Source organism: Phacochoerus africanus, chromosome 2, assembly GCF_016906955.1.
Source record: "Phacochoerus africanus isolate WHEZ1 chromosome 2, ROS_Pafr_v1, whole genome shotgun sequence".
NCBI lineage: Eukaryota > Metazoa > Chordata > Mammalia > Artiodactyla > Suidae > Phacochoerus > Phacochoerus africanus.
Window position 1 is genome coordinate 168565691 of NC_062545.1, and position 27264 is coordinate 168592954.

Genomic DNA, 27264 nt, shown 5'->3' on the forward strand with positions numbered 1-27264 from the left:
CCTGGAGCAGGTAACTTGAGGGTGGATAGAAGGGGTAGGGCCCACGGGGAGGGCTGGCAGCTGAGGCCTGATGGGGCCAGCGTTTAGGTCTATTATCCAATGCGCCTCCACAGTGAAGGCTGGACCCAGAGGGACAAGACCAGTCCTTGTCTTCACAGAGCTTGTGGTAAAGCAGTCCTCACCCCACCGTTCATCCCTCGTCCTCCTCACCTCCCTGACATTCCAAACCTGCTCCCTTTTCCTCACTTGCCCAGAGAACTCTATCAGGAGTGGCTTGAGGTGTAGCTAGGTGGTTAGATGCCTGCATGGTTGAGAAGAATTGCACAGTCCCCTCTGGTCACCCTATGCTTTCTGGGTCTCTATACTCCTGCCGTTGGTCACTCCTTTAGATTCAGGCACTGAGGGTCACTCTCAGCGTAAGCCTGGAAAGGAGCTAACCTCTGAATCCATGAAAACTGACAGGTTCTTAAAAAAGGATCTAGGGGTTCCAGAACCTGGTTGGGAATGAGACTTGCCTGGTAACATTTAAAAACGTAAATTTCTAGGAGTTCCCGTCGTGGCGCAGTGATCAGCGAATCCGACTAGGAAACATGAGGTTGTGGGTTCAATCCCTGGCCTTGCTCAGTGGGTTGAGGATCCGGTGTTGCCATGAGCTGTGGTGTGGGTCACAGACGCAGCTCGGATCCCATCTTGCTGTGGCTCTGGAGTAGGCCGGCGGCTACAGCTCTGATTCGACCCCTAGCCTGGGAACCTCCATGAGCCGAGGGAGCAGCTCAAGAAAAGGTAAAAAGGCAAAATAAATAAATAAAAAAAAATGTAAATTTCTACCTCTAGAGATTCAGATTCTGTAAGTCTTGGATTGGGCTAAGGGATGTGCATTTCTTTTTTTTGTCTTTTTAGGGCCGCATCTGCAACACATGGTAGCTCCCAGGCTAGGGGTCGAATTGGAGCTGCAGCTGCTGGCCTATGCCACAGCCACATCCACAGCCACAGCAGTGCAGGATCTGAGCCACCTCTGTGACCTACACCACAGCTCACAGCAAAGCTCCAGGCAACACCAGATCCTTAACTCACTGAGCAATGCCAGGGATTGAACCGGTGTCCACATGCATATTAGTTGGGTTCGTTACTGCTGAGCCACAATGGGAACTCCAGGAATCTGTATTCTTTTATTAACTTTCATAGGCAATTCTGTTCTGCCAGTTGGGAAGCCCTAGATTATCAGGTGATCACCAGGCTTTGAAATAATGGAATTGGGTGCAGGATGCCCAATTAAGAAACAGCTGACAAAACTGGGTTTTGCATTCATCTATGTTCAAAGCATTTTATACGAATAAGTAAATAAGTGAATACATCCAAGAATGAATATTTGGGGGCAATGTGCTTCAAGGATTGTGCTAAGTGCTTCCCCCAATATTACCTTCATTAACCCTCACAACAGCCTTGTGAGAGACACAGCAGCTCCACCTTGAAGCTGAGGAAACTGCAGCCCAGAGAAGCTAAGCCTCTCACCCAGGTCACACAGCTGGCTAAGGGGCAGCTCCCTGGCCTCACTCTCCTGCCTGGTCCTCTCCCCATCCCCGGGGAGTGGGTGAGGTGTAGAGGAGCTGAGGACACAGACACCAGCTTTGTGTTCCATCAGGGAGCCCTGTGTTGCTTCGGGGAATCATTGACTCTGCAGAATCCTTCGAAGTACTTTCTTCCGTCCTGCTAAAGCTCAGATTGCTTTCCCTCCTCCCGCTGTGAGGAACGGCTATTCTGACAGCATTATTCTTATTTTGAGAAGCAGTGAGGAAACAAAGACTGTGGACTCACTTAAAGCACTGGAGGGTGAAGCCTGTCATTACATTTTTGGAAACATCCTCCTCCTTGGGTTACAAAATCATTGGCTCAGTGGTTGGGAGAGGCAGAGGGGCCAGTGCAGAGGAGAGCTACTGTCGCAGGGAAAGCCACCCCAGGTTGAGCCAAGCCACCATCCACCACCCACCTACCCTCGGCATGGCTTCGGCTGGGCCCCTCCCAGGTTTGCAGGGGAAAGAAAAAGACAGGAAATCTCAGCCTCTCCTATTGGAGACCACCATCCCCAGACCCTTTATAATAAGAACGTCCGGCTTTGGGCTGCCCTGAGATTAGCACCCAGACGTCTAGAACCATTCTCTCCTTCTCCTATGGCTTGTGCCAAGCACCAGAGATGCAAAGACAAGTAAAAGGCATGTGGTACCCTTGGGGGCTCACGGCCCCCTTTCTCTCCTACCCTCCTAGCTCTTTATTCTCCACCCCATCTTTTCTAACCTCTTTCCCTTCCCCCACTTCATGTTCCATTTCTCTTCACTGGCTTTTTCTACAACTTTCTCTCCATATCTCTCCGCATTATGGGCTCAGGATGACTCATCACTGCTAAGCCAGGAAGAAATGATTCAAGAGAGAAAGTGGGAAGGGTTTGGGAACGCCACAGAAAATGACAGAAACGTTGTCCAGATGGTCTCAAATCAATAAGAAGCATTTGCTATTGGCCGTGGGTCTGAGTGTTGCCACCGTGTGGAAGAGAAGTTGATGAAAGAGAAGAAAAAAAACACCTGGGAGAGTTTGAATTCCTGAGGAGCCCTTGATTCTCCACAAAACAATCAGGGAAAGTTAGAAGAATGTATTCTCTCCAAGCCTGGAGAAAACAAGGATCAGGTTAGTGATCAATCACCAAATTAGTGAGAGAAAGTATGTGTAGCACATTATCTGTTTTTCTAATCGTATATAACTTTCAAATTATTCCATGTTATGATTTTTAATAAGGAATTTGCTTTTTCATATTTTATAGCCTAACAGAATGGAAGCAAGTGTAGTCCTTAGTGACATCGGTGAGAAGCTTAGATGACTTAGAGGAGCTGGTGGTGGGCAGCCCTTGCTCCCCCTAGTGTCAGCTGTGATGATTGCAAGTAAAGTACCAAAGAGCCATTAAACACTGAAAACCAGTGATGGCAATTCAAACCTGTGAAATTACAGACCATTCTCAAGATGGAGTGAATATCAGCTTTAGTTTATTCTCTGCTTCATGTGAGGAGTTCCCCTTCCCTCTCCTGAGTTGGACTTAGGAAGGACACTGGAGTCACAGAACAAACAGCACTGGAGGCTGGAATCAGAGAAAGAAAAGGGAGGTCGAAGGGCCCATGGACGGTGGATAAAGAAGATGCTGAGCTGGCAAATAAATCCCTTTGGTTTCCTTGAAATGCCCAAATGAGATTTATTTTCTTTCTTGGATGTTAGAAACCAGAACACTTTCCCTTCAATGTTTCCACTACTGAGATTGTGTGTCTTACCCCCAAAGCACACAGAGGTTGGCCCCCTGCCTCTCCAGGATCAGCATTACGGTTGTTCTATGGCTTGGAGGACTGGCCTTGGCTCTGTTTCCGGTTGAGCAGATTGTAAATGTATCAGAGATTAGCTAGGCCCTCACTGACATACGCTTCAAGTTTAGGATTTTCTTGATTTTTCTTTTCTTTTTTTTTGGTCTTTTTGCCTTTTCTAGGACTGCTCCCACGGCATATGGAGATTCCCAGGCTAGGGGTCTAATTGGAGCTATAGCCGCCGGCCTACACCACAGCCACAGCCACGAGGGATCCGAGCCGTGTTTGCAACCACAGCTCACTGACAATGCTGGATCCTTAACCCACTGAGCAAGGCCAGGGGTCAAACCTGCAACCGACTAGTTCCTAGTCGGATTCGTTAACCACTGAGCCATGATTGGAACTCCTTTTTTTTTTTCTTTTTTTTTAAAGGAGAGAGCATGAGAGGGAGAGCTAACAGAGGAGAGAAAAAAATCTCCTAGAGATGAGGAAGCATTTGTAGGCTGCATCTTAAATGCTCGCGCTGTCCCCAGAATGTGGCTGTGCTCTGGGGCCCACAGGCTTTCCTTGTCAGCTCTCAATGCTGCTTTGTATTTTTGAGGGTTTGAAGGTGCCCCCAGCTCCTGCCTGTGAGGATGGCTGTCTGGATTTCCACTCCTCCAGCCCTCTGTGGCTCACCCTCTTCTTGTCCATACGCTGTGTGGCTTGGCCTGGGGCCATGGGCCAACATTTCCCCATGACTACAGTTTTTTCTTTCTCCCTCTCCTTCGTGTGTTGGGTGGTTTCATCCTATCCTGGGCTTTGCTTCTGTAGTGATTTGTTAACCAGCATGAGTCATGGTGCTGGATTTTATTTGTTCCAAGAGAAAATAGCAGAGGGCACTTATGCATGGCGGTGTTGGGAGCCTGCTCTGAGGGCCCAAGCCAGCAAAAGAGCTTAGGATGTCCCTTTGTGAGATTGCCACAGCAACAAAGGCCAAGGCTGCCCTGGGCCTGACAACTGGCACTGTCACTGAGAAGGAGGGATGACTTGGATAAGATCTGTCATTCTGTCCCCCCAAAAAACCACGTCCCTGGGACCCTTTTCCTAGAAACCTCTTCTAGATACCATATTCTTTCTTGGGGAAGAGGCTAGAAAAGGGAACTAACTTTCCCATCATCTGTCCATGGTATGCACTTCACACACCCCCTCCTGTTTCTTCCTCAAGGAACTCTTAGGGGTTTGCACCATCATGCCCACTTTACAGATGAAGAAACTGTGGTCCAGTAAGTGGATGTGATGTGCTCAAGTTCCCACGGCTCAGAAAGTGGCTGAATCCAGGTTTGGGTGGTTTTAAAGCCTAGACTAGACCCTAATGCGCCTTCATTTATCTCTAAGGCAAGAGATCTGTGCCCATCCTGTGGTGTTGGATAACCCCGAGGAAAATGGCCACAGAAGAAAGGCTGGGAAATCTTGGGTGTGGAAAGGAGGGAACGACAGGGCCCAAGGGCATCACCCCCAGACCTAGACTTGCCAGCCAATTTTTTGTGGATTTATTCTTCATGGATTTCCTTTCCAGCCAACTCCAAATTCCACCATCAGTGGGTTTTAAACATGGAAGATCCTAGTGAAAATGTAAACTTGTTATCTGGGAAGGAAGCACATAAAGGCATGGTAGAAAAATTAATGTCTTACTCAAGTTAGAATTTAGTTTAAGTAGATACCACCTAGTGATCTTGAAACAAGGGACCCAGGTTGGTGGGTGGACTAACCCGTTTGGCAGTTTTCATCCACACAGCAGGTAGAAATACCATAGGAATCAGAAGTGATGCTGGACTGGGAGGTGGGAGAGTTTAGTTTCAAGGGTGTCCTTGGTCTCTTTCCAGCTCTGGGCCTTAGTTTCCTTTCTTGTAAAATGAAGGATTGGGGCTAAAAAATTTCTAAGGCCCCTCTCAGCAATGGGGGCGGTCCTGAGACCCCATATTCACTGCACATCCACCTGCACCTCCTGGGCCTGCTCCTGGCCACCTTGTCCCTTCCCAGTCCACTCTGCCTCTGAAAATCAGGGTCTGCTGAAGACCCCAGCAATGGTGACCCTATTTTCAAGCTAAGGAGATCGCTCTGTGTGTGAAGACACCACGTCTTCAGCGAGGTCTCCTAGGAGAGATGGAGTATGAACCTGTATTGGCAGGTGCCTTGCCCAACTCTGTCCACCTTGAGGGCTGAGGGTGCCCATCCTGTGCGGTGTGGCCTCTGGGAGGAGGTGGGGGTGGAGCTACTGTGGGGTGCTGGCGGGAGGTGCACTTGGCCCTGGGAAGAGAGTCTGCTTCCAAGCCTGTCTCCCTCCCCACCACCTCAAGGACTGTCCACAGGGCATCTCCTCATGCAGACCCTTCAGCATCTCACCACCCAAACTTTGATTTCGATTACTGCAAAAGAATCCAAAAGGATCCTTGAAAGAGATACAAGACTCCTGTTTAGGTGACTTTGAATGAGCCAAGCCACCAAGTTTGTCCTTCCATTGTGAAGGGTGATGACAGTTATGTTTAAGATGCTCCCTTTTGCCCAAAAGAAGCCTCTGTTTCCCATCAGAACACCCGCTGAGGGGAGGGAAAAATTGGGAGGTGGGGAGTAACATATACACACGACTGTATAAAATAGCTGATTAATGAGAACCTAACCGTATAGCACAGGAAAATCTTTTCAATGTTCGTAATAACCTATATGGGAAAAAGAATGGATATAGTATAGGAATGAATGATTCACTTTGCTGTACACCTGAAACTAATACAACACTGTAAGTCAACTATATCCCAATAAGATTAAATAAAAATAAAAAAGGACACCCCAGAACTGGGGAGACCAAGGCTCTGGTATCATTCTGCAAGAGCCAGTGCATCTAGCTTCCTTCTCAGTCTCCCCTCCCCTGGATGCCCCTTCTGCATTTTCTCTTGGTTTCCAGGCCTCTCCCTCTCACTGCCCTTGACCCCTCCTAGCAACTAGGTAGTGTCCTGAGGGTGGTGCCTCAGGCCAGGTGGGCAGGTGCCAGGAAGCCTGGGATAGGCTTCTTCCCTTTCCTACGAGGTTGTAGTCAGGCTCATGAGGCTAATATCACTGGTGGCTGCTTCAGAAGCAGGCTGACAGGGTACAAGGACACTCTTGGCTTTGGCCACCCTCTAAACCCCTATCTTGTCCATTTCCATCGGAGACTCTGATACAGGAGCCAAGAGGGGAGTGGAAGAATCTCAGGTCCCACCAGATCTGTGGAATCAGAACTCTGGAGGTGGAGCCCGGCACTCCAATTTAACAAGCCTCCCAGGGGACTGTGATCCACGCTGAGGCTTGAGAACCAGAGGTCCAGAGTGCTAACTGCAGATGTTTCACATACACTGCAGTGAGTCTTGGTAAGAACCCTAGACCTATTCTGTGCGCATGAGTGTTCCCCAGGAGTTTTAGTTACATCTCAAGGGCTCTGGTCCTGCAGGCGTTTGCCCAGCGCTGCAAGCTCCCTGGCTACGTCCCTCTCAGAGAGGCAGGCACAGATAAGCCCTCATAGCGTTGCACCCCACCTCCCCATCTGGGAGCAGGCACCCCTCCCCCGCTTTATCCTCTGCCTCAGGGGATAAAGAGAGTCTATGCCCTGACCTCCCTCACAAGCTGAAGGTCCCTGTCCCCTGCTGCCAGCTGTCCAGCTGCACTCAGAAGACCCTAGGATACTTCAAACCAATGGGACCAAAGCTTTGCTCACCTGTTTCCCCAAAGTCTATCTCTTGTTGCTGGATTTTGCTTTTCTGCTTTTATACCATCTCTCCAGTCAGCAAGACAAGTCCTCAGTCATCCCTCAGCCTGGTTCATCTCTGACCTAGTCCCCTTCCATTCTTGCCCTGCTCACTCTACTCCACAACATGCCAAGCATCTTCCCACCCTAGGGCCTTTGAGCTTGCTGATTCCTTCCACCTAGAATACTCTTTTCTCAGATAACCACAGTTGTCTCAGATTCTCCCTTACCTTAAGGGTCACTGACTACTGTCACCCTTAGCACCAAGGCCTTTCCCGACAGCCTGTGTAAGAGAGCAGCCCTTACCCCCACCCACTTCTCCTAAGTCCCCTTATCCTTCTCTATTGCAAACTAAGTGCTTCTCTATTGCAAACTAAAAATGTATTTTGCCCCATCAGTAGAGGAATCCCATCAGGACAAGGACATTGCAGTTTGGCTCACCATTGAATTTCCAGGATCTAGCACAGGTTCTCAAGAAGGAATGAATGAACTATTGACACTCATAGAGCAGGCCCCTTCCTTCAAGCCCCACCCCTGAAGCTCTCCACCCATGTAGACTTCTATAGCTTTCCCACCACACTCCTCACCTCCAGGGTCTGCTCCCTCAGTTCCATCCTCCACATGGTACAGCCACTCTCCTGCTCTAAAACCTCCAATGGCTCCCCATGGCCTCTCAGATATAATCCTCATACTCTGGTATTTAAGAACACCTGTGGTGGAGTTCCCCTTGTGACTCAACGGGTTGTGAATCTGACTAGTATCCATGAGGATGTGGGTTCGGTCCCCGGCCTCGCTCAGTGGGTTAAGGATCAGCGTTGCCATGAGCTGTGGTGTAGGTAGAAGACATGCCTTGGATCCTGTGTTGGTGAGGCTGTGACATAGGCTGTTAGCTACAGCTCCCATTCAAACCCTAGTCTGGGAACTTCCATATGCTGCAGGTGCAGCCCTAAAACAATAAAAAAAGAACCTCTATGGTACTCTCCTTGCCCTCTCAGCTTCTGGTCTACTGCTTTCCACACCTTCTCCTCCAGCCACACGTGACAGTGTCCTTTCTTTAAACTTGACCTCTGCTTTTCTATCCCTGTCCTCTTACCCATGCAGTTCTCTCCATCTCTGTTATACTCTTCTCATCCATGTCTATTCTACACGTATAACTCTGGAAGCCCCCTCCTCGACAACCTCTCTGCTGAATTACAAATTCAATCCCTTGCAAGAACTCCTGCCATCCTGTCTGTGTGCCCTTTCTTGGTTTTTATCATCTGGGATTGGGGGTCTGGGAGCATATGCCATCTCTTCCCAGCTGGGCTCAGCATTTCTATGTGAATCTGCTGTGCCGGGTCCTGGGACATCACAGCCTTGACTCTCATGGGGCTAGCAGTGTGGTTGGTGGGGATAGGCACTACCCCTAGAGACTGTAGGGCCTGGCCAGCCTCTGGGCTGGGGCTGCTTCTGCTCTTTGGCCCCTTGGGCCTAATGAGATCTGGGTTCCAGACACAGCTCAAACACTTACTGATTATGTCACTTGGACTCTGTCCAAGAGAGCCTGGACAGCTCTCATCTGTAAAATGGGACAAGCCTACTTCTCTTACAAGCTGCTCACGTCCCTGAACCTGTAGCCCAGGGAATTCACTATGCTTTCTTGTTCTTAAAGCCCACTGACCTACAAAGGGGTCCTGTTTAGGAAGCCACTGGGACTATCAGGCTCCTGCTTTCCAACCCCCTGAGGGGAGGAGGTGAACTGCTCTGCTTCGCTGACAGCTAATCCTTCTCTCTTTGGGGTGAAAATATAAGTGACAATTGGAAATTTGTGGGGCCCAGCTCTGTTTTTTCTCAGCACCACGAAGCGTCCTGCTCCAGAGGACCAAAGGCTTGGAGAGGCCCTCTGCAAACCCTACACCGGAGTTTCTGGGACATCAAATGGTCTTAAAAACCAACTGATTTAATGATTTCAATGTACATGCATTAGAGTCATGTGGATTAAATTTCTCTGAAAATACACAAGGGCTTAAAAAGCAGGGGCAGAGAATACTCAGCCCAAGAGGAATTTGTTTTCTCTTTTCCTTTTTGTGTGTCTGTGAGTGTTGTTATTGTTGCTAAAACCAAGGCATGTGGAAAACTGTTCAAGATGTCTCCAGTACTGGTGTAAGTCAGTTTTGCCGAGTTTGGGTTCTGAGTTGGGAATGAGGTAGGTAGGAGGTGAAGGGACAAGAGAATAAAGCAGCAGGCCCACTAGATCTGTCCCCTCATCTTCCAACCACTTACATCAGGATCTGGTGCCCTTGACATTCAAGAAGGCTCATGGCCTGAAATGGGGCCAGAACTTATTGGTGCCTGTGGTTGGAGAGAGCTGATGAGTCCTTCTCTGCGGCAGTGTTGGGACCTGGATTTGGGGGCAGGGGCCGGGGGCTGATGTTCATTCTCAGTGGCATCTTCCTACTCTCAGTGGAGATTGTGGACCTTAGGAGGCTCCAGTCTCCTTGCTAGAGTCTCCTGGGGAGCGCTTTAAAACACAGATCTCCTGGCCCCCGAAGGCCCAGGAGATGCAGACCAAGATGCATCTCCTGCACCAGACCAAGACTTAAGGGCTAGAAGCTGGGTCCACACCCAGGGGATAGAAGAGGCTGGGTCAGAGGGAGCCTCTTGACCAAGTCACTAGGGACCTGATTTCAGGGTTGGCTGCTTGCTGGCTGCAAGCAACTCAATCCTCCATTTTCTGCTTTACTGATGGCAGAACACTTTCAAGGTTTTGGTACTCTTTGATCTTTCCTACCACCCTGAGATAATTTCATATCCATTTGGTGCATGAGCAAATAGAGGTGTAGGGAGGCTGAGAGAACTTCTCCCAAGGTCTTCTTCCAGGTGGCAATCTTGGACTTCAAACCCTTGCTCGTGTCCTTCCTTTGAGGGGCCTCTGGGCATGGATTTCAATCAACATGTACCACTGGTGTCATTTCTGTGCATGACTGCCAGCCAGTGTCCCCCACACGACCCTGACCTTGACTCTCTTTTTCCATGATCACTATCCACAGAGTCTACATCTGTATAAAACTCTTGGAATGCTACCTACAGGACAGGAAATGGGGGCTAAGGGAGAAACTAGAGGTGAGAAGCAACCAAGTAGGATATGCAGCATGGTCCACATAGGGACATGGATTCCTGAAAAGTCCTATATGCTCCTGTCTACTCTGCAGGAGGTGCAGCTCTCTGGGTCTCCAAGGCCTCTCTTTTTCTCTCAGCCCAGCTGTGGGAGAAAACACGCTCAGGTCCAGCAGATCAGCAAGAGTGACCACGAGTCAATTCTATTGTACCATTCTGCTCATCAAAGCTTATCAAACCCCATTCAAATGTCCTTCTTCTATGAAGCCCTGCCAGAGACCCCAGCCACAGAGATTTCTCCTTTCAAACTCCGGCTGAGTTTCTGCGGTGAGGGAGACACCATGCTGGCTGCTCCAGGTGGCAGAGGGAGGTAAGGCTAGTGTCCAATAGGGAGGGGAGCCAAGGGCCTAAGTGACTGCAACGCAAGGTAGGAAGTGATATGTGCCATCAGAGAGAGGGCTTGGGGAGGGTATGGCCATTTAGGCTAGGAGAAGGATCCAGAGAGCCTTATGGAGAAAGTGATCTTACAAAGATGAATATAATTAGCACCAAGTTGTATTTCATCTTGCATTGTTTTTTCAATTATTTCAAGGATATTAGTGTTGACTCCTCAACTGGGCTGTGAATTATTTGAGAGTGAAACCATGCCTTACTCATACCAATATTTTTAAGAGTCTAGTAAAATTTATTAACAGAAGCTTAATAAACAAATATTGGTCAAAACAAATTCAGTTTTGAAAAAGTCATTTCCATTTCATCTTTAGCTTTTCATATCTTGTAAAGAATATAAATGTTTTGCATCTTATGTTTGGGCTGGTTTAGAGACGCTCAAACCATTAATTCAGTCTTTCAAAGTATGTTTTTTTGAGCATCTACTAATTGCCTGGGAGCATACCTCTGATTTCAGGAAGAGAGACAATGAAACAGGCAATTACTATCCATCTTTGACAAATACTATGAAAAGGAAAATACAGAAATTGATGGGTACAACCAATCTAGTGATGGGAAAGGATGGTCAGAGAAGGTTTCTCAGAGGAAGTGATATTTAAGTTGATTAAAGAATATGAAAAAAGGAGTTCCCGTCGTGGCTCAGTGGTTAACAAATCTGACTAGAAACCACAAGGTTGTGAGTTCAATCCCTGGCCTTGCTCAGTGTGTTAAGGATCCTTGTTGCTGTGGCTGTGGCATAGGCCAGCGGCTATAGCTCCCATTAGACCCCTAGCCTGGGAACCTCCATATGCCACAGGTGCTGCCCTAGAAAAAGGCAAAAAGACAAAAAAAAAAGGATATGAAAAAAGACTTACAATTCCAGCCATAAACAACTGTGAATGCTAGATAAAATATACTAAACAACTATTTTCAAGCACTAGACAGCACTAGAGAGCTCAATACATGAGAAGAGGGAAACATAGGCACTAAACCCACATTCACCCAGCTTTCTCTATGAGGGCACTTTCCTACTGCAGTTGCAGGGAAACTGAGTCCAAACAGAGAGCATAAATTTTGCAGGGTGGAGGAAAGAGTGATTGGAGCTGGGGCTGCAAAAAATGACTAGGATTTGGTGGGAACAGGAAGAAAAGAGAGAGTTGTAGAGAAAGAACCCCCAAAACTGCTAACATTTTCCTTCAGGGCTGACCCCTGAGCTATGCATGCATATTGTAAGACTCTGGACAATCTATGAGAAGAGCAGTGGGGACAGATTTTAGAGGCTTCCCTTGCAAGATGTTGGGTTCATGCCCAGTCAGAATAGAGAATTTATTTATTTATTTATTTAGTTAGTTAGTTATTTTGTCTTTGCCTTTTCTAAGGCTGCTCCCATGGCATATGGAGGTTCCCAGGATAGGGGTCTGATCGCAGCTGTAGCCACCGGCCTACGCCAGAGCCACAGCAATGTGGGATCCGAGCTGCATCTGCAACCTACACCACAGCTCACGGCAACGCCGGATCCTTAACCCACTTAGCAAGGCCAGGGATTGAACCCACAACCTCATGGTTCCTAGTCGGATTCGTTAACCACTGTGCCACAATGGGAACTCCCAGAATAGAGAATTTTTAATAAATGTTGTGGGCTTTGAGTTGAGACCCCAGAAAATCCATGCCCTAGGACTAAAGATTACACCTTAGGCATAAAGGCAAAAACAGATAATAACTGCCCTAACCATGGCTCAAGCCAAGCTGTGGTAAGATCTAGGTGGTTCTGCCAGTATTTTAACTGCCTATCAGAACAAAAATGTAGAATTATTTAAAGGAAGGTAACACAATCTATAAATTCTACTGTGTATTATTCACAATGTTTAGCATAGAATAAACAAATATAAAACAGGCAAAGAATCAAGAAAAAGTGACTGAAAACCTTAAAGTAAAATAGTCACTAAAAGGAGACCCAGAGATGATCCAGATATTAGAGTTATCCAACAGAACTTCAAAATAACTATGATTAGTATTTTTAAAAAGTAGAGTAAAAACTGAAAAATGGGAGAAAGATTTATTTTAATAGAATTAGAATCGATTAAAAAAAGAATCAAATGGAAACTCAGGTCCTGGTTATTGCAATTAGGCAAGAAATAGAAATAAAAGCTATGAAGATTGGAAGGAAGAAATAAAACTGCAATTATTTCAGATGATTTGTTTGTACACATAAAAAATTCAAAAGAATCTACAAGAAAACTATTAGAAATAATAAATGAATTTATTATTGTTGTGGACATAATGTAAACATACAGAAGTCAATTGTATTTTCTATACTAGCAAAAGATTGGAAAATGAAATAAGAACATTCCATTTTAATTAGCATGAAATATTGAATACATAGGAATTAATGTGAGAAAAGATATGCATGAATTTTACAATGAAAATTTCAAAGCACTATTTAGAGAAAATTTTTAAAAAACTAAGTACATGGAGGGATACACATGTTCATGGACTGGAAGACTCAGTGTTGTTTCATATCTCCCCAAATTGATCTATAAATTTAATGCATTCCCAACCAAAATCTCAGCAGGTTTGGTTAGGGGGAACTGACAAGTCTATCCTAAAATTCGTAAAGAAATACAAAGGACCTAGAATAGCCAAAACAATTTTGTCAGAGAAGAACAAATATGGAGAACTCACACTTGAAGCTACAGTAAGCAAGACATCTTTCTGATCTATGGAACAGAATAGAGGCTAGAAACAGACCCACACAGATAAAATCACCTGACTTTCAACAAAGATGATACTACAATTCAGTGGAGATATACTCTTTTTTATTTTCTTTTATGGGCCACACCTGCAGTATATGGGGATTCCCAGGCTAGGAGTCAAACTGGAGCTGCAACTGCTGGCCTACACCACAGCCAGATCTGAGCCACATCTGCAACCTATACTACAGCTCATGGCAATGCCAGTTCTTTAACCTCCTGAGCCAGGGATCAAACCCACATCCTCATGGATACTAGTTAGGTTCTTAACCCACTGAGCCACAACGTGAACTCTGAGACATAGTCTTTTAACAAATGATGCCAGATCAATTAGATATACACACTTTTAAAAAACTACCTTTGACCTTGCATCTCATACAAAAATTAACTTTGAGATAAATCTCTCAAATGAGAAAGCAAAAATACCAAATATCTGGAAGAAAACAGAAGAATATTCTTCATGATCTTGGGAGAAGCAAAAGTTTCTTAAATGGGACATATAAGAAACACTAAGCATAAAAAGATTGATAAATTAGACTTTATTAAAGCTAAGAACTCCTGTTCATAAAAAGATACCATTAAGACAAGCTATAGATTGGGGAAAGTTCTTTGCAAAGCTTTTCTCTGACAAAGGATTTGTATATAAAAAAAAAATATATATATATATATATATTTTTTTTTTAACTTTTTTGCTGTTTCTAGGGCTGTTCCTGCAGCATATGGAGTTTCCCAAGCTAGGGGTCCAATTGGAGCTGTAGCCACCGGCCTACGCCAGAGCCACAGCAATGCGGGATCCGAGCCGTGTCTGCAACCTACACCACAGCTCACGGCAACGCCGGATTCTTAACCCGCTGAGCGAGGCCAGGGACCGAACCCGCAACCTCATGGTTCTTAGTCGGATTCGTTAACCACTGAGCGACGATGGGAACTCCTAAAATATATTTTTTAAAAGTTCTATAAGTCAACAAGAAAAAGACACACAACACAATTTTAAAAGTGAGAAAAATCAGACACTTTACAAAATAGGATACTGAAATGCCAATAAATTCACAAACATTTGTTCAACATTATTAGTCATTAAAGAAATGCAAATTAAACAATGAGATACCATTACATACCACCAGAATGGCTAAAATTAATAAGACTGATAACAGTGAGAATGGGAGTGTCTAGAACTCATGTTGCTAGGAAGAGTTTAAATCGGTAAACCACTTAGAAAAAATACTTTGCAGGTTCTACAAAAGCTAAACATATACCTTCCCTGGGGTTCCCATCGTGGCACAGAGGAAATGAATCCGACTAGGAACCATGAGGTTGTGGGTTCGATCCCTGGCCTTGCTCAGTGGATTAAGGAGCTGGCATTGCCGGGAGCTGTGGCGTAGGTCGCAGATGCAGCTCAGATCTGGAGTTGCTGTGGCTGTGACTATGGCCGGCAGCTGTAGCTCTGATTAGACTCCTACCCTGGGAACCTCCAAATGCTGTGGGTGTAGCCCTAAAAAGCAATATATATATGTATATATATGTGTGTGTGTGTGTATAATTAGAAGACATATACAAGAATGTTGACCTCTATAACATTTTTGGAATCCTCCTCCTCCTTGGGTTACAAATATATAAGAATGTTAATAGGATCTCTATTTGAAATAGCCCCCAATCGAAACAATCCAAAGAATCCATCAATAGTAGAATGAATAAATAAATAGTGATGCACTGCCACAGTGGAATACCATACATCAGTGAAGAAGCACAGAGTATGAAACATTCAACAATATGTTAACCCTCAAAGACATAATGTTTAGTAAAACAGGCTAGGTACAAATGAGTACTTACTGTGTGACACTATGTATATGAAGTTCAAAAACAAGCAAAATGAAACTATGGTGGCAGAAGTCAGACGAGTGGTCACCTGGAAGGGCACTTACTGGGTGGGAGGCACAAAGGAGCTTTCTGGGGGGCCAGAAATGCTCTATATCATGTTCTGGGAGGTGATCGCATGGACATATACCTATGTAAAAGTTCACTGAGCTGGACACTTAAGATGTGTACACTTCATTATCTCTAAGTTATACCTCAGTAGAAAGTCAATAAGTAAGACATTCCTTTACAAGGAAATATAAGAGAGAATTATCTGAATGGTGGGCTGGGGTGAGTGGGGAAGGTGGGAAAGGACATCACGGGAGGAGGGAACGTGTGTGCACAGAAGGTCTGCAGAACCGGAAAAATGGAAATAATGTAATTTGGTAGAGGTTTGAGCGCAGGAAAGGAGGTGGGGGAAGCCTAAGGAGAAGAGGTTGGGAGGCTAAGCAGAGGCCAGACAGGACACTTACTGCCAGTGTTCGCGTGGTCCCATGAGGCGCCAAGGGCTTCTAAGGGGGTCAGTAAAGACCCAGCCCTTTCCATCTCAGGAAGGAAGGAAGGCCTTGCCTTTTGTCAGCCAAGAACCAATCAGCAGGAAGAGATTAGTTATGAACAGTGCAATGTGTTAATGACTAACAGTACATGCGCCTGAGGAAGCTAGCCGGGAGGAAGACAATGTTCTAAAACTGATTTGTCGTGATGGCTGCACAACATGGTAAAATTTACTTTTAAAAAAATCACTAATTTGTACACTGGAAATGAGAAACTATGTAATTAGTAAAATATAAGCCAACAAAATTGTTTAAAAAAATCAGCGTCAGATCCTTCCCTCCTGTTGACTACCCCAGCCCCAGAGAGGTCCTTGGGCTCTTTCTGGCCCTCTCCCCTGACTCAGTCTTGCTCTCACTTCCCTTCACCCCACTGTTGTCCATGTTTTGGATCTGAGCACACTCACATCCACCCCCTCAGAGACACACCTCAGCAGCTCTCCAAGCAGCCAGGACCAGAGCCACTGCCCCCACTGATGAGACCCTGAGGCCCCGAGAGGGGATGGAAAGGGGTAAGTACTGGTTCTCGGCACCTGCTCTGTGTTGTTCCCCTAACCCGGGGGGGGGGGGTTTGCTCCCATGTCTCGGATGAGAAGATCAAGGCCTGTGAAATGGGATGCTCCTGTTTTCGTAATCAAGGGGAGATTCCATGCAGCCTCTCACCGGCCAGGATAAGAAGTCAAGGCTCTGGGAAGCGGGGTGTCTGCATGTGAGGGCCAGTGCGGGCAGCTGGTGGAGGGGCTGGGGCAGGGAGGTGCAGGGCTGGGCAGGGGGCAGTCCTCACTTACCACTTCTTGCCACTGATGTCATGCTGCTGCACCGTGTAGCCAAAGAAGGCGGCCCTGGACCCGGGGATGACTCGGGGCTTCTTGGTGTCCATGTTGAAGGTGTCTGTGAATCCTGGGTGGGGAGAAGAGAGGAGTCAGGCAGGCGGAGGTCCCAGCCCCAGGAACATGATGGGTCCCCTGGCAAGTCACCTACGTTGGAGGGTCTTGGCTCTGCATGGAGTATATTCCTCTCTCCTTGGGGAGCCCCCAAGCTTGGCTGTCAGAGTCCCTGTTTGGGGAGCCAATAGGCGGCTGGGAAAGGCCCAGCCCCTGCCCTGGGGGAGCCAGTCTGATAGGGGAGGCATAGGCATAAAACCTGCTCTTGGGAGAGACCAGGCAGGTCTGAATGGGAAGCCCTAGTCCCTCCCCGAGAGACTTCCTGGTCTCACAAGGAAGAGACAGTTCCCATCCTCCGCCATGCCTCCTTCCTCCAACTCTGCTTCTAGCTTCTGCTGGTCTCCTCTTTCTATTTTCCCCCTCTTTCCCTCCTCTCTCCTCCTTTTTTTCCCCCTGCCCCCTCTTTCTTTCTTTCTCTCACCTCTGCCTGCAAAAGAGTCAAGGAGCTGACTTCCCACCTCTCCTGTCCATCCCCTGCAAACCCAGGGTCCTAGTGGCTCCAGCACTGCTGGCTGACCCCTCCTTCTAAACCCCTCTGCAAAGCTCTGCCTGGTTTCAGCTGGGGCCACTGCTCAGTGGGGGTGGCTGAGGCAAAGCACAGAGAAAGTCTCCTCGCAGCCCTTTCGCCGTGGCCTTAAGGTCTTTGCTGTTTGGCTAAGTCACATGTCAAATAACTGACTCCACCCGGTGGAGGGCCTTGGTGTTGGGCCAAATGCTTTGCCCCTTTGGCATTCTTGTGCCAAATAGTAAGAAATAGCAACTCACACCTTGGGTTTCGGGGTCTCCTCACATTCACCATCACTTATGCTCCCAGGACCTTGGGAGAATGGCAAGCACCATCCACATTTGGCAGAGGAGGGGTTCAGAACGAGAGAGGTTAAGAGGCTTGGCCAGGGGTACATGGTGGGTCAGCAGCAGCATCAGAGCCAGGACCTCAGAAGCCAGCTCTGTGACTCCTTAATCCCCAAGGCATTTTCAGGGCACATCTGGCCTCGTTAAGTGTCAGTACTAAATGCCAAACTTGGAACCCATGGGATTTAAAGGGTGGAATCCTACCATGAGCCCAAACTCTCAGATAACTGAAAACCAATCCTGCAGAACAGATAAGACAGACTATCACAGTTGTCCCTTTCATGTATAGGGTATGCTATAAATTTTACAGAACAGTCATTTCTGTGATCATTGGATCTCCACAACAACCCGGGGATGTGGGAAAGCTGAGAATCACAGAGGTGAACTGAGCTGCCCAAGGTCCCAGAGTCTGCCCGACAGGGACCCTGAATCTGAGGCCTGTACCCTTGAGCATCCCACTGTCCCTCCCCTAGGCACTGACCCCCCACCCTGGGTCTAAGCGTCTAAGGGCGATGCCCTGGGGTACATACTTGAATAAGGCCTATTATACAGGATCAAGTGGTTTCTTCTACCCTTCCTTATTAGCTCAGCAAATGGATACAGTGACCAAAGTTCCATCATTAGAGTTATAGAATTAGAGTCCCCAGACGTAACATGGCAACATCATTCAGATCTGTGTTATCTCACTTATCCATATCAATTAATTATTAGCGATGCCTGGAGCACCAAGTTAAGAAAGATTCTGAGGTCAAGTCTAGGCTTGGGGGCAAGACTAGTGTGACTGATGAACAGTAGAGGATACAGGAGAGGACAGGGGCAGCAAGGGGCCATGGAGCTGCTAAATCTATCTTCATAACTGCTAATTTGCCACATGAAATTAGCATCTTGGCCCTATGTGGGGGTGGGGGAAGAAGTGTATGTTAACCATTATTGCCTTATTTACAAAGCCCAGCCCATGAATGGACTTGTCAGCGTGGTTAGCAGCAGGCAGCTTTGGGGAAGTGGGGCCTGGTCAGGTGAGCACGGGGGGATGAAGCAGCATAGGTCCTTGGCCAACAAGGGCATGTCACAGAGGAGAGCAAGACACCAGTGTCACCTTTGCAGAGCTAGGAGGTGCGCAGAGAGGAGTCAAAGAAAAAGTGGAGCTACAGACAAGGAACTCTCCAACTCTGTCCCAACTCTGTCGCACATGCCCACACATGGACACATACACATACATGCACACACAGGCATGGGAGGTGACACTTTATCTGGCTCCCTGGCACCCCCTGGAGATGTCCCCTGGCAGTCCCTGGTCCTTCCCTTCATGTATCTGAGCCCAGCAGAGGAAGGTGACCATGAATAAGGAGAAGGCATGCTGGACAGTTGGGGAATCCAGACCCACCTGCCACTTCCAGGCTGGCAGGGGGGTTAGGGCCAGTGAGGCCAAGGCCATAAATCGTGTCTTCGGAGCCTTCCCTATCTATGTTTCTTGTATAAAATATGGCCAGGATCTTTCCAACTCCTCAGCTCCACAGGCTGCATCAGATTCCCTCTCACTCACAGTCAAAGCCAAACTCCTTACCTGCAAGGCCCTGAGGGATCCCACCCAGTTTCCTCTGCCCCTCATTTCCTGTAATCCCCCTCCATCCATCTGCTCCAGCCACACTGTCCCCCTTGCAGTTCTTAGTACGTGTCAGACGCTCAGCATCTTTGCCGTGGTTGTTCCCTCTGCCTGGAATGCTCCTCCCTGGGTTACCCACAGGCCTCACTCCCTTAAGCCATTAGGATCTCTGTTTCAAAACCATATTGTCCATCACCAGGACACCCTTATTCATTTGTCCTCATAGCACTTATCACTAACATGTTACATGTTTATCTCTTTATTGTCACACGGCTGATATTCCATAACATTCTTATGTCCTCTAAGTGCCAAGAGCCACTGCTATCTCCTCGCTGTTGTATCCTTACTGCCTTGAATAAAGACCTAGCTTGTAGTCAGTAATCAACAGATATGGGTTGATTGATTGGTTAGAGATCAAGATCGCTTCAATGAGAAACAGGAGAAAGAATATTTATTGAACACTGATAGATTCTGGACACTATTCTAGGTATCTAACCAGTAATTTCATATTACTTAGTTAAATCTCACACCAGCCTTGTGAAATAGATAGTATCATACCTCTGGGAAGTTAAGTAACTTGCCCCCAAACCAGCTGGGATGAGGTTAGAGCAAGTCCATGATCAAATAGTTTGGGGTACTGGGGTGATGTGTCACTTGTGGGAGAGCAGCCTTCATAGAAGGACCCACTGGGGGCAGGGAAAGTTCTTTTTCTTTTTTTCTTTCTTTCTTTTCTTTTCTTTTCTTTCTTTTTTTTTTTTTTTTTTTTACTTTTTAGGGCCACACCGGCAGCATATGGAGGTTCCCAGGCTAGGGGTTGAATCAGTTACAGCTGCCGGTCTACGCCACAGCCATAGCAACGCAGGATTTGAGCCGCATCTGCAACCTACACCACAGCTCTCGGAAATGCCAGATCCTTAACCCACTGATCCTTAACCCAGGGATTGAACCTGTGTCCTCATGGAAGATAGTCAGATTCATTTCTTCTGAGCCACGATGGGAACTCTGAAAATTCTTTTCGGAGAAGGGAGTCTTCCCTCCTACCGCAGGTCCCATCTCCCCTGCCTTGGGGTTGGGTTAAGAGCAGCAGATGGAAGAGGAGGCAGGCAGCCCTGGGCCCCTTCCCTCACCCTGGTGGGGGGCTTTGTCTAGGACTAAGTCTGTCTCCCTCAGCTCCCTGGGATGGGACTGATGAAATCTGGCCACAGGGAAGAGGACAAAAGCTCTCTGGGCTGGCGCATTAAGTTACAAAGTGCTGGTTTCTTCCCGGAGTCAGCATTTGCTTCTGACCAAATTGAACCAACCAGAGAACCGATTTCCTCAAAGTGATGTCAGGTCCAATACTTGGACCTTGGCTCCTGACAAGATCTCTGGCCCACTCCCCTGATGGCAGGTGGCTTTCATGCTTGGGGAATGTACTCTCTCAGAGACTGATGAACCCCAAATACCAACAAAACAAAACAAAGTTGTTTTTGATGGGAATAAATAGGCCAACTGCAGAGACACTGGGAGCCTGGTTGGGCAGCTTGCCATTTTTCTGCCCTTGATATTGATGACAGGGGGGGGAAAAATCCCAAAGTTCGTGGGCTGCTTTCCTGGGGACTGTGGCCAAAGTTACATCAGTGGCTGCTCCCTTTCTCAGAATCTTATCTGTCTTTAAACAAGCAAGCATCAGCCAGTCCCAAGAAGGCACCAAAACCACAGCATGGAGTTTGAGCATCACTAGACCTCAAACTCACCACTCCAGGTTCAGGTGGGGGCCATTGTCCTATCACCAGGTGGGGCAGTCACAGTCCCAAATGCTGGCACGGGCTGGCTGACACACAGTATGGAGCGCCCACTCATTAGCTTCTCAGGGAGCGCTCACTAGAGCTTAAGGAAGCTCAGCTGAGCATCCATGCTGGGCGATGCCACCCTCCCCCAGCCCCATCCCCACTGCTGCCACTAGCTTCTCAAGGATCTTGGGAATAGTTCAAAGTCTCCATGTGGCCCCAAGGCCCTCTGAGCCTCCCTAGTCTGTCTCACCTAGTTTTCTTCTGGTTCCCAAAGGTCCAGGCCCCAGGGCTGCCTTTCCATTCTTTTTTTTTTTTTTTTTTTTTAGGGCTTCATCTGCGGCATGTAGAAGTTTCCAGGCTAGGGGTTGAATTGGAACTGTAGCCACCGGCCTATGCCACAGCCACAGCCATGCTAGATCCAAGCCGCATCGGCAAACTACACCACAGCTCATGGCAACGCCAGATCCTTAACCCACTGAGTGAGGCCAGGGATTGAACCCCCATCGTCATGGATACTAATCTGATTTGTTACAGCTGAGCCATAGTCAGAACTCCCCTGCCTTTCCACTCTTTAGATGGACCTTACGTCCTTCTGTTTTGGGGCCTTTGCACCTGCTATTTATTCTGTCTGATCCTCTCTGATGAACTTCTCATGACCTTCAGATCTCAGCACACATATCTATCTTCCTCCCATCCCCAAGGAAGCTTCCCCAAACCCGATTACATCAGATCTTACCTAATGATCTCAACACCCCTTGTACTCACCAACAGGTGACCTGTGACTTACTCCTTTTCTTTTTTTTTCCTTTTTTCCCATGGCATATGGAAGTTCCCAGGCTAGGGGTGGGATTGGCGCTACAGCTATGGGCCTATACCACAGCAAGATCAACTCAGCATCCAAGACACGTTTGCGACCTACACCACAGCTCATGGCAACGCCAGATCCACGACCCACTGAACAAGGCCAGGGATTGAACCTGCATCCTCATGGATACTAGTCGGATTCATTTCCGCTGCACCACAACGGGAACCCCCAACTCCTCCTTTTCTTAGCCCAGTTAGTAATTATACCTAGTGCGTGTGATCATTTGAATAGTCTTATCTCCCCACCAGGACGGCAGCTCCACAAGGGCAAGATGGGGTCTGTGTAATCATTGCTGGACCCAGCACAGAGCTGGGGGCTGGCCTCCAACAGTGCTTAGGGGCCCATAGAAACCTTGCAGAGAGAAAGTGCAATGTGGCCACCAGAGTGCCGGGGTTGGGAGAGAAGGACAGCTGTGAGTCTGAGTGTCAGGAAGAGTCTGGAGGTATGATCCAGCCTTGCAAGGTGATGTGCAGGATTGGTGAGGCGGTCCATAGGTGTTGGCAGGAGTTCCTAATGCGAAGGTGGAAAAGAAAACAGCCAAGGAGAAGAGAACACCTGCCTGGGCCGAGGTGTCAGGAATCACCCTGCTCTCCCGCTTTCTGCCAGGTTCCCTAAGGGTGAGGCCAGGCATGGAGAAAGCAGACCTTTGAGTCCAGGGTGGGGGAGGGGCTTGTTAGAAGCCTGGCTCTAGCATTCATCCCCTAATGTGTGACCCTGAGCCAGCAACTTCTTTCTTGTCCTCAGTTTACTCATCTGTAAAATGGGAAGAAGAAGAATAATATCAACCACGAAGAATGGTTGAGAAGACTAAAGGCAGCGACTAACAAAATGTATGGAGAGAAAGAAGAAGAAAGGGTTACATAAAGAGAGTTTTGTTTTTTCGTTTTTTTTTTTTTTTTTTTTTCAGCAGGAGCCTTTATCACTTGATAGCTGGCAACAACTTGATTGGAGACATTTTAGCCAGATTTCGTCATGAAATTCACTTGCAAAACCAGGGCTTTTGCAGGTTGAAGAGTGAGTGTCCGTAGCTTTCACGGCGTCCTTGGCCAAAAGGAGCCATCTTCTTAGGCAGTGGCTGGTCGGCGAAGTCCCTGGCCAAGCCCATCAGGTCGTTTTCTGGCCCCTGGTGGCTGCGGGAGGCTCGGCTTGGTCGCTCGCTCCCCCAGGGCTTGGCCCATCAGTGCCCTCGCCTGTGCCCGCTGTGGCCTCCACAGGAAGTCGTGATTCTTACTTTACAGGTGAGGGAACTGAGGTACAGAGAAGGCAGGTAACTGGCCCAGGTCACGCAGCTACGAAGTGCAGGAATGCACTCAGGCCTCATCCGTCCTGCCCCAGGCTGCATGCCCCTTCCTCTCCCCTTTGGTCGCTTGAGCTCCTCACTGTGGTGGTCTTACCCAGGCTGGTCCTCCTCCCACACACCTCTTAAAAACTCACCCATCCTGAGTTCCACACACCCAGAACCTGTTTGCTGGAGAACCGACAGGGGAAACCCTGATCATAGCAGGTGGAATGCAGGGCACCAGGTGTGCCAGAAGGACACAGCCAGAGTCTCCAGGGCCTTGAAAATCTGGAAGAAGCACCAGATTTGACAGCAACAGGAAGCCACCCCGGGGAACCTGAGGGGAACCACCTCTCAGCTGCCTTCAGTTTGTTCCCTGGGCCCTGCTCCAGGTTGCAGGCACACCTGTGTAAGCAAGCCCTTTTTGTTTTCCTTGGATGCTGGGAGCTGAGATGGGGGCGAGGGAGAGTGAAACATTATCAAAACTCTCTCCTGTTATCTCCCTCTTCCCAGTTCTATCTGAGCGCCAAGAATCTTCAGGTCTAAAGGCAAATCATGGAGGGGGGTGGGTGTGGAAAAAAGACCCAGGCACTGGCCCAAGCAAAAAGAAATGGTAACGTGGACCTCCCTCTGCTATGGAAAACAAAGCTACACATTCCAACCTGAGACAGAAGGAGCTGCAGATGCCTGACTGTTCTGCACCCTCTGCATTGCTACCCCTTCTACTGTGGCAAATAATGAAAGCTTGGTGGTTCTTCCTCTGCGGCCGGGCCTAGCCATCTTTCCCTTCTTCTCTGAGGCCACTATTGCAAAGACAGGCATCTAAGAAGGTAATGCCAGGTTTGGTGGCATTGCTGGAAAGGCTCCTGTAAGAGGCACTAGTGAGATACGAGAGAAGGAACGGGGTGAGGGAGAACGCAGCCCCCTCATCAGAGAAGCTTCTGCCAGTTGAGGGAAGAAGGTCTCCACTGGAGAGGAGGTAGCTCCGACTCCAGGGATCATGCCCTTGGGGTCTGCAGCCCTCACAGGAGGCCTTGGAACCATGCCCTCCCCACAGGAAGCCCTCTGGAGGATGGGGATCCGGGCCCCGCCCTTGAGAACAGTCCTTCCCCTGTAGGAGCTGCTGGGGCGACAGGGGAATTACAGTGGATCGTGAGTTCCTTTCTGCCTCTTCCTCCACTCGCGGAGGGTGCTAGTGAATGCTTGTTAAGGGTCGGGGTTAAACCTCTACACTGAGCAGAATGAATTCCATACGTCTTCTCCCCATCCCAGCACTTAGCGATGTGAGGACAAGGACTGGGTTTCACATATCTCTTCATTCCTGCTGCAGGGTTGGGACACAGAAATGCTCAGTAAAATGTGTTGAACTAACATGGAGGATTCAACTCTGCCTGACGACATAAACAAAGGCTGTGAAGCACCCACTCAGTGCCTGGCTGGGCCATATGAGGCAGAAATGTAGTGTGTCAGTTTTCATCTCAGGTCTTAGGATGCCTCATCTGTTGCTATTTGCCCACTTGCACCTTGGCCATCAGCGTGAGAAGTATTTGCTCAGTTGGTCCACTGAGAGACCAGAGCTGAGCTGCCCTAGCCATACCCGGTTGGGGTCAGCCATCCTCCAGATGCATGCGCAAAGCCCGTGAGGCCAGCAGGCCACTCAGTTTAGGACAGCGGAGGTCAGCTGATGTCCAGAAAACTAAATAATTATTGAGTGTCACTCAGATTTGGGGGGGCGGTTATTTGTTAGACAGCATTATTGCAGCATTATTGCAGCAACTGGTAACTGACTCAGTCTAGCTCTTAAGTGATGGAGGAACAATTACACAGTGGGGGCTCGTGGTTTCTGGGGTAGTAATCCCATCATTCCCTTCTCAAGAGCTCTCGGGGAGGCCTGGACCTCACTAGTCAGGGAGCAGTGGTGCCTAGCAAGCAGGTCATGACCTCTCCTGCCTGAGCCACACACAAAGACTTGGAGCTGGGCTGTTCTGCCTCCTTAGAACACAGAATAGCAAAGGAACAGCAGACATACAGACAGACCCCTAGCATCGATTCTGGGCTCAAAGGGCCCTCCTGTACCTCATTTTCTCTCCTCCCCATGACCAGGGGACATGAAACCCTCCCCTCTCCAGACAATTTTTTGGTGTGCAAGAAATACATTATCAGGGAAGGGTAACTTATTAGGTTTTTTTGGTTTTTTTTTTAAGAGCAAGCAGGGATCTTAGAGATCAAATAGCTAGTTCTCAAAACTTGTTTTCTACAGTGAATCCCACCTTTTGGGACCAGAATTTATACAGTGGAAAGCAGACACAGAAAGCTGAGGTTAGATTAGGGCTAGGGGACTAGGAGTAGCTCCCACCTGCAGTAACTGTTCTAAGACACTTCCTTAGAACCCTAGGGTGTCCTGGGACATAGTTTGAGAACCACTTGATTGGGTTTAAGAGCCATTATCCGTGACAGAACTCAGGCTAGGAAAGGGGTGGCATTTGTCCAAGGCCACCAGCTTTTCTTCGTGTCCATCTTTACTCACCACCACTCCCTCTGTATACCCCTCTCCTGCAGTCCTTCAATTCTACAGACGTCTGTCTACTTGGGGCTATGATGCTCCAGGTTCCATGCTGGGTAGTGGGGACACCAAGGCACACTTGTCTTCAGAGTCTGTAGCCATGGTGGGGGTGCCAACAGACATGTTTGCACATCACTAGAACCCAAAGTGAAGCCAAGAGAAGGTTGGACCACTAACATGGTCGGGTGTCCATGGAGAGTCACTATGCTCCAGGTGCCTCTCCCCCTGCCTGAATCATGGAGTCCTGGCCCCAGGGCCCTGCTTCCCTGGCTCTGGGCCTCAGAGACCCCATCTGTCAAGTGGGAGGGTTCAGCTCTCTGCTACCTAAGGCCCAGCCCCGGCACATGTTGGAGAGATTCTCTTGAGCAAACACGCAGCCAGCTTCCAGTTGTCGGCACGCGAGCATCTGTCTTGAGTCTCCGCAAACAATTTAGAATTGGAGGCCAGGCAGTGTGGAGGAATGCAAGCTCATCTTAATGTCGGCTGAAGCCAAACACACTTAGGAAGGGAGCTCTCCAGGCAAGAATGATCATATTTTGCATTCCCAAGCCAAAGGGGAGGACTGAAGAAAATCATCGTCTATTGCTTTGAATTATCCAGGCTCCAGCTGCCTCTCCCCCTGCCTGAATCATGGAGTCCTGGCCCCAGGGCCCTGCTTCCCTGGCTGTGGCTTCTGGGCACACCCAGATATCAGAGGGACGGAGGCCTTGGTGGGGGTCCAGGCAATGTGGTCACCTTTCCAAGAAAGCCTGGCCTTGCCCTGAAGCTGGACTGTATTATTACAAATGTTAGTGAGGAAATTTACAGCAAGTGGGTAGGAGCACTACATTCCCTTCAGACCCCTGCTATGTAAAAAATTAAGGACATCAGAGCATGTGAACTGACTCCTTGAATCTATGGTTATGTGGCCTTGGGGTGACCAAGGCTTCTCTCTCCCTGGGATCTTCTAGGTGTGGAAGCCATGATCCCTTAGGTGGTGAGAAATGACTAGGTCAAAGGCCAGAGGATGGACTCCTGACTTTGGGACAGCTGGTTCTAGGACTCAGAAAAGGGGACATGGGAATACAATGCCTGCCTCCTGAGAGCTAGGGCTGCTGTGATAAGTAGAACCACGCTGGGCACCAGGAGACCTGGGTCCTCCCCTGGGTTCTGCCACTGACGCTGAACGTTGAACACGACACTTCTCTTTCCCAGGCCTCAGTCTCCCTACAGAACATGAGGAAGTTGGACCATGTGGCCTAAAACCCTTTACTGTCAGGATATTCTTAGTCTGTGTGACCCTTCTCTCTGGATTCATTTCCAAAACCATCTCCCTTCCGAAGGGAGGAGTAGGAACATGAGCACTGGGGCACCCCAAGGAGGTGAGCAGATGGCTATTGCCCCTGCAGGTCTCTCTCAGGTTGGCTGCTGGGACTGGGGCCACTTCCTCCTTCCTCTCTAGCACTTGTGTCCAACACAAGTTCCTCTCAACTGCAAGCCACTTACAAAAGTGAGCCCCCCAGGGGCTCAGCCCTGAGCTGGAAGTGCCCTGCTGCTAGAACTAGGGCCATGAGGGAGGGGGGCCAGGTCTGGTGACACCAAGCCAGTTCTTACCACCAGGCTCTGCCACCC

The 27264-nt window shown here is 48.4% G+C and overlaps 1 protein-coding gene across 3 annotated transcripts in view; it reads right to left on the reverse strand.

Moving 5' to 3' along the window:
- The window catches only part of ITGA11 (integrin subunit alpha 11), a 123886-nt gene that overhangs the window by 75707 nt on the left and 20915 nt on the right, over window positions 1-27264 (reverse strand). For all 3 annotated transcript variants that reach the window (XM_047767163.1, XM_047767161.1, XM_047767162.1), the window contains exon 2: window positions 16564-16675. In XM_047767163.1, the coding sequence (XP_047623119.1) occupies window positions 16564-16675 (112 nt within the window). The remainder of the gene's footprint in view (window positions 1-16563; window positions 16676-27264) is intronic.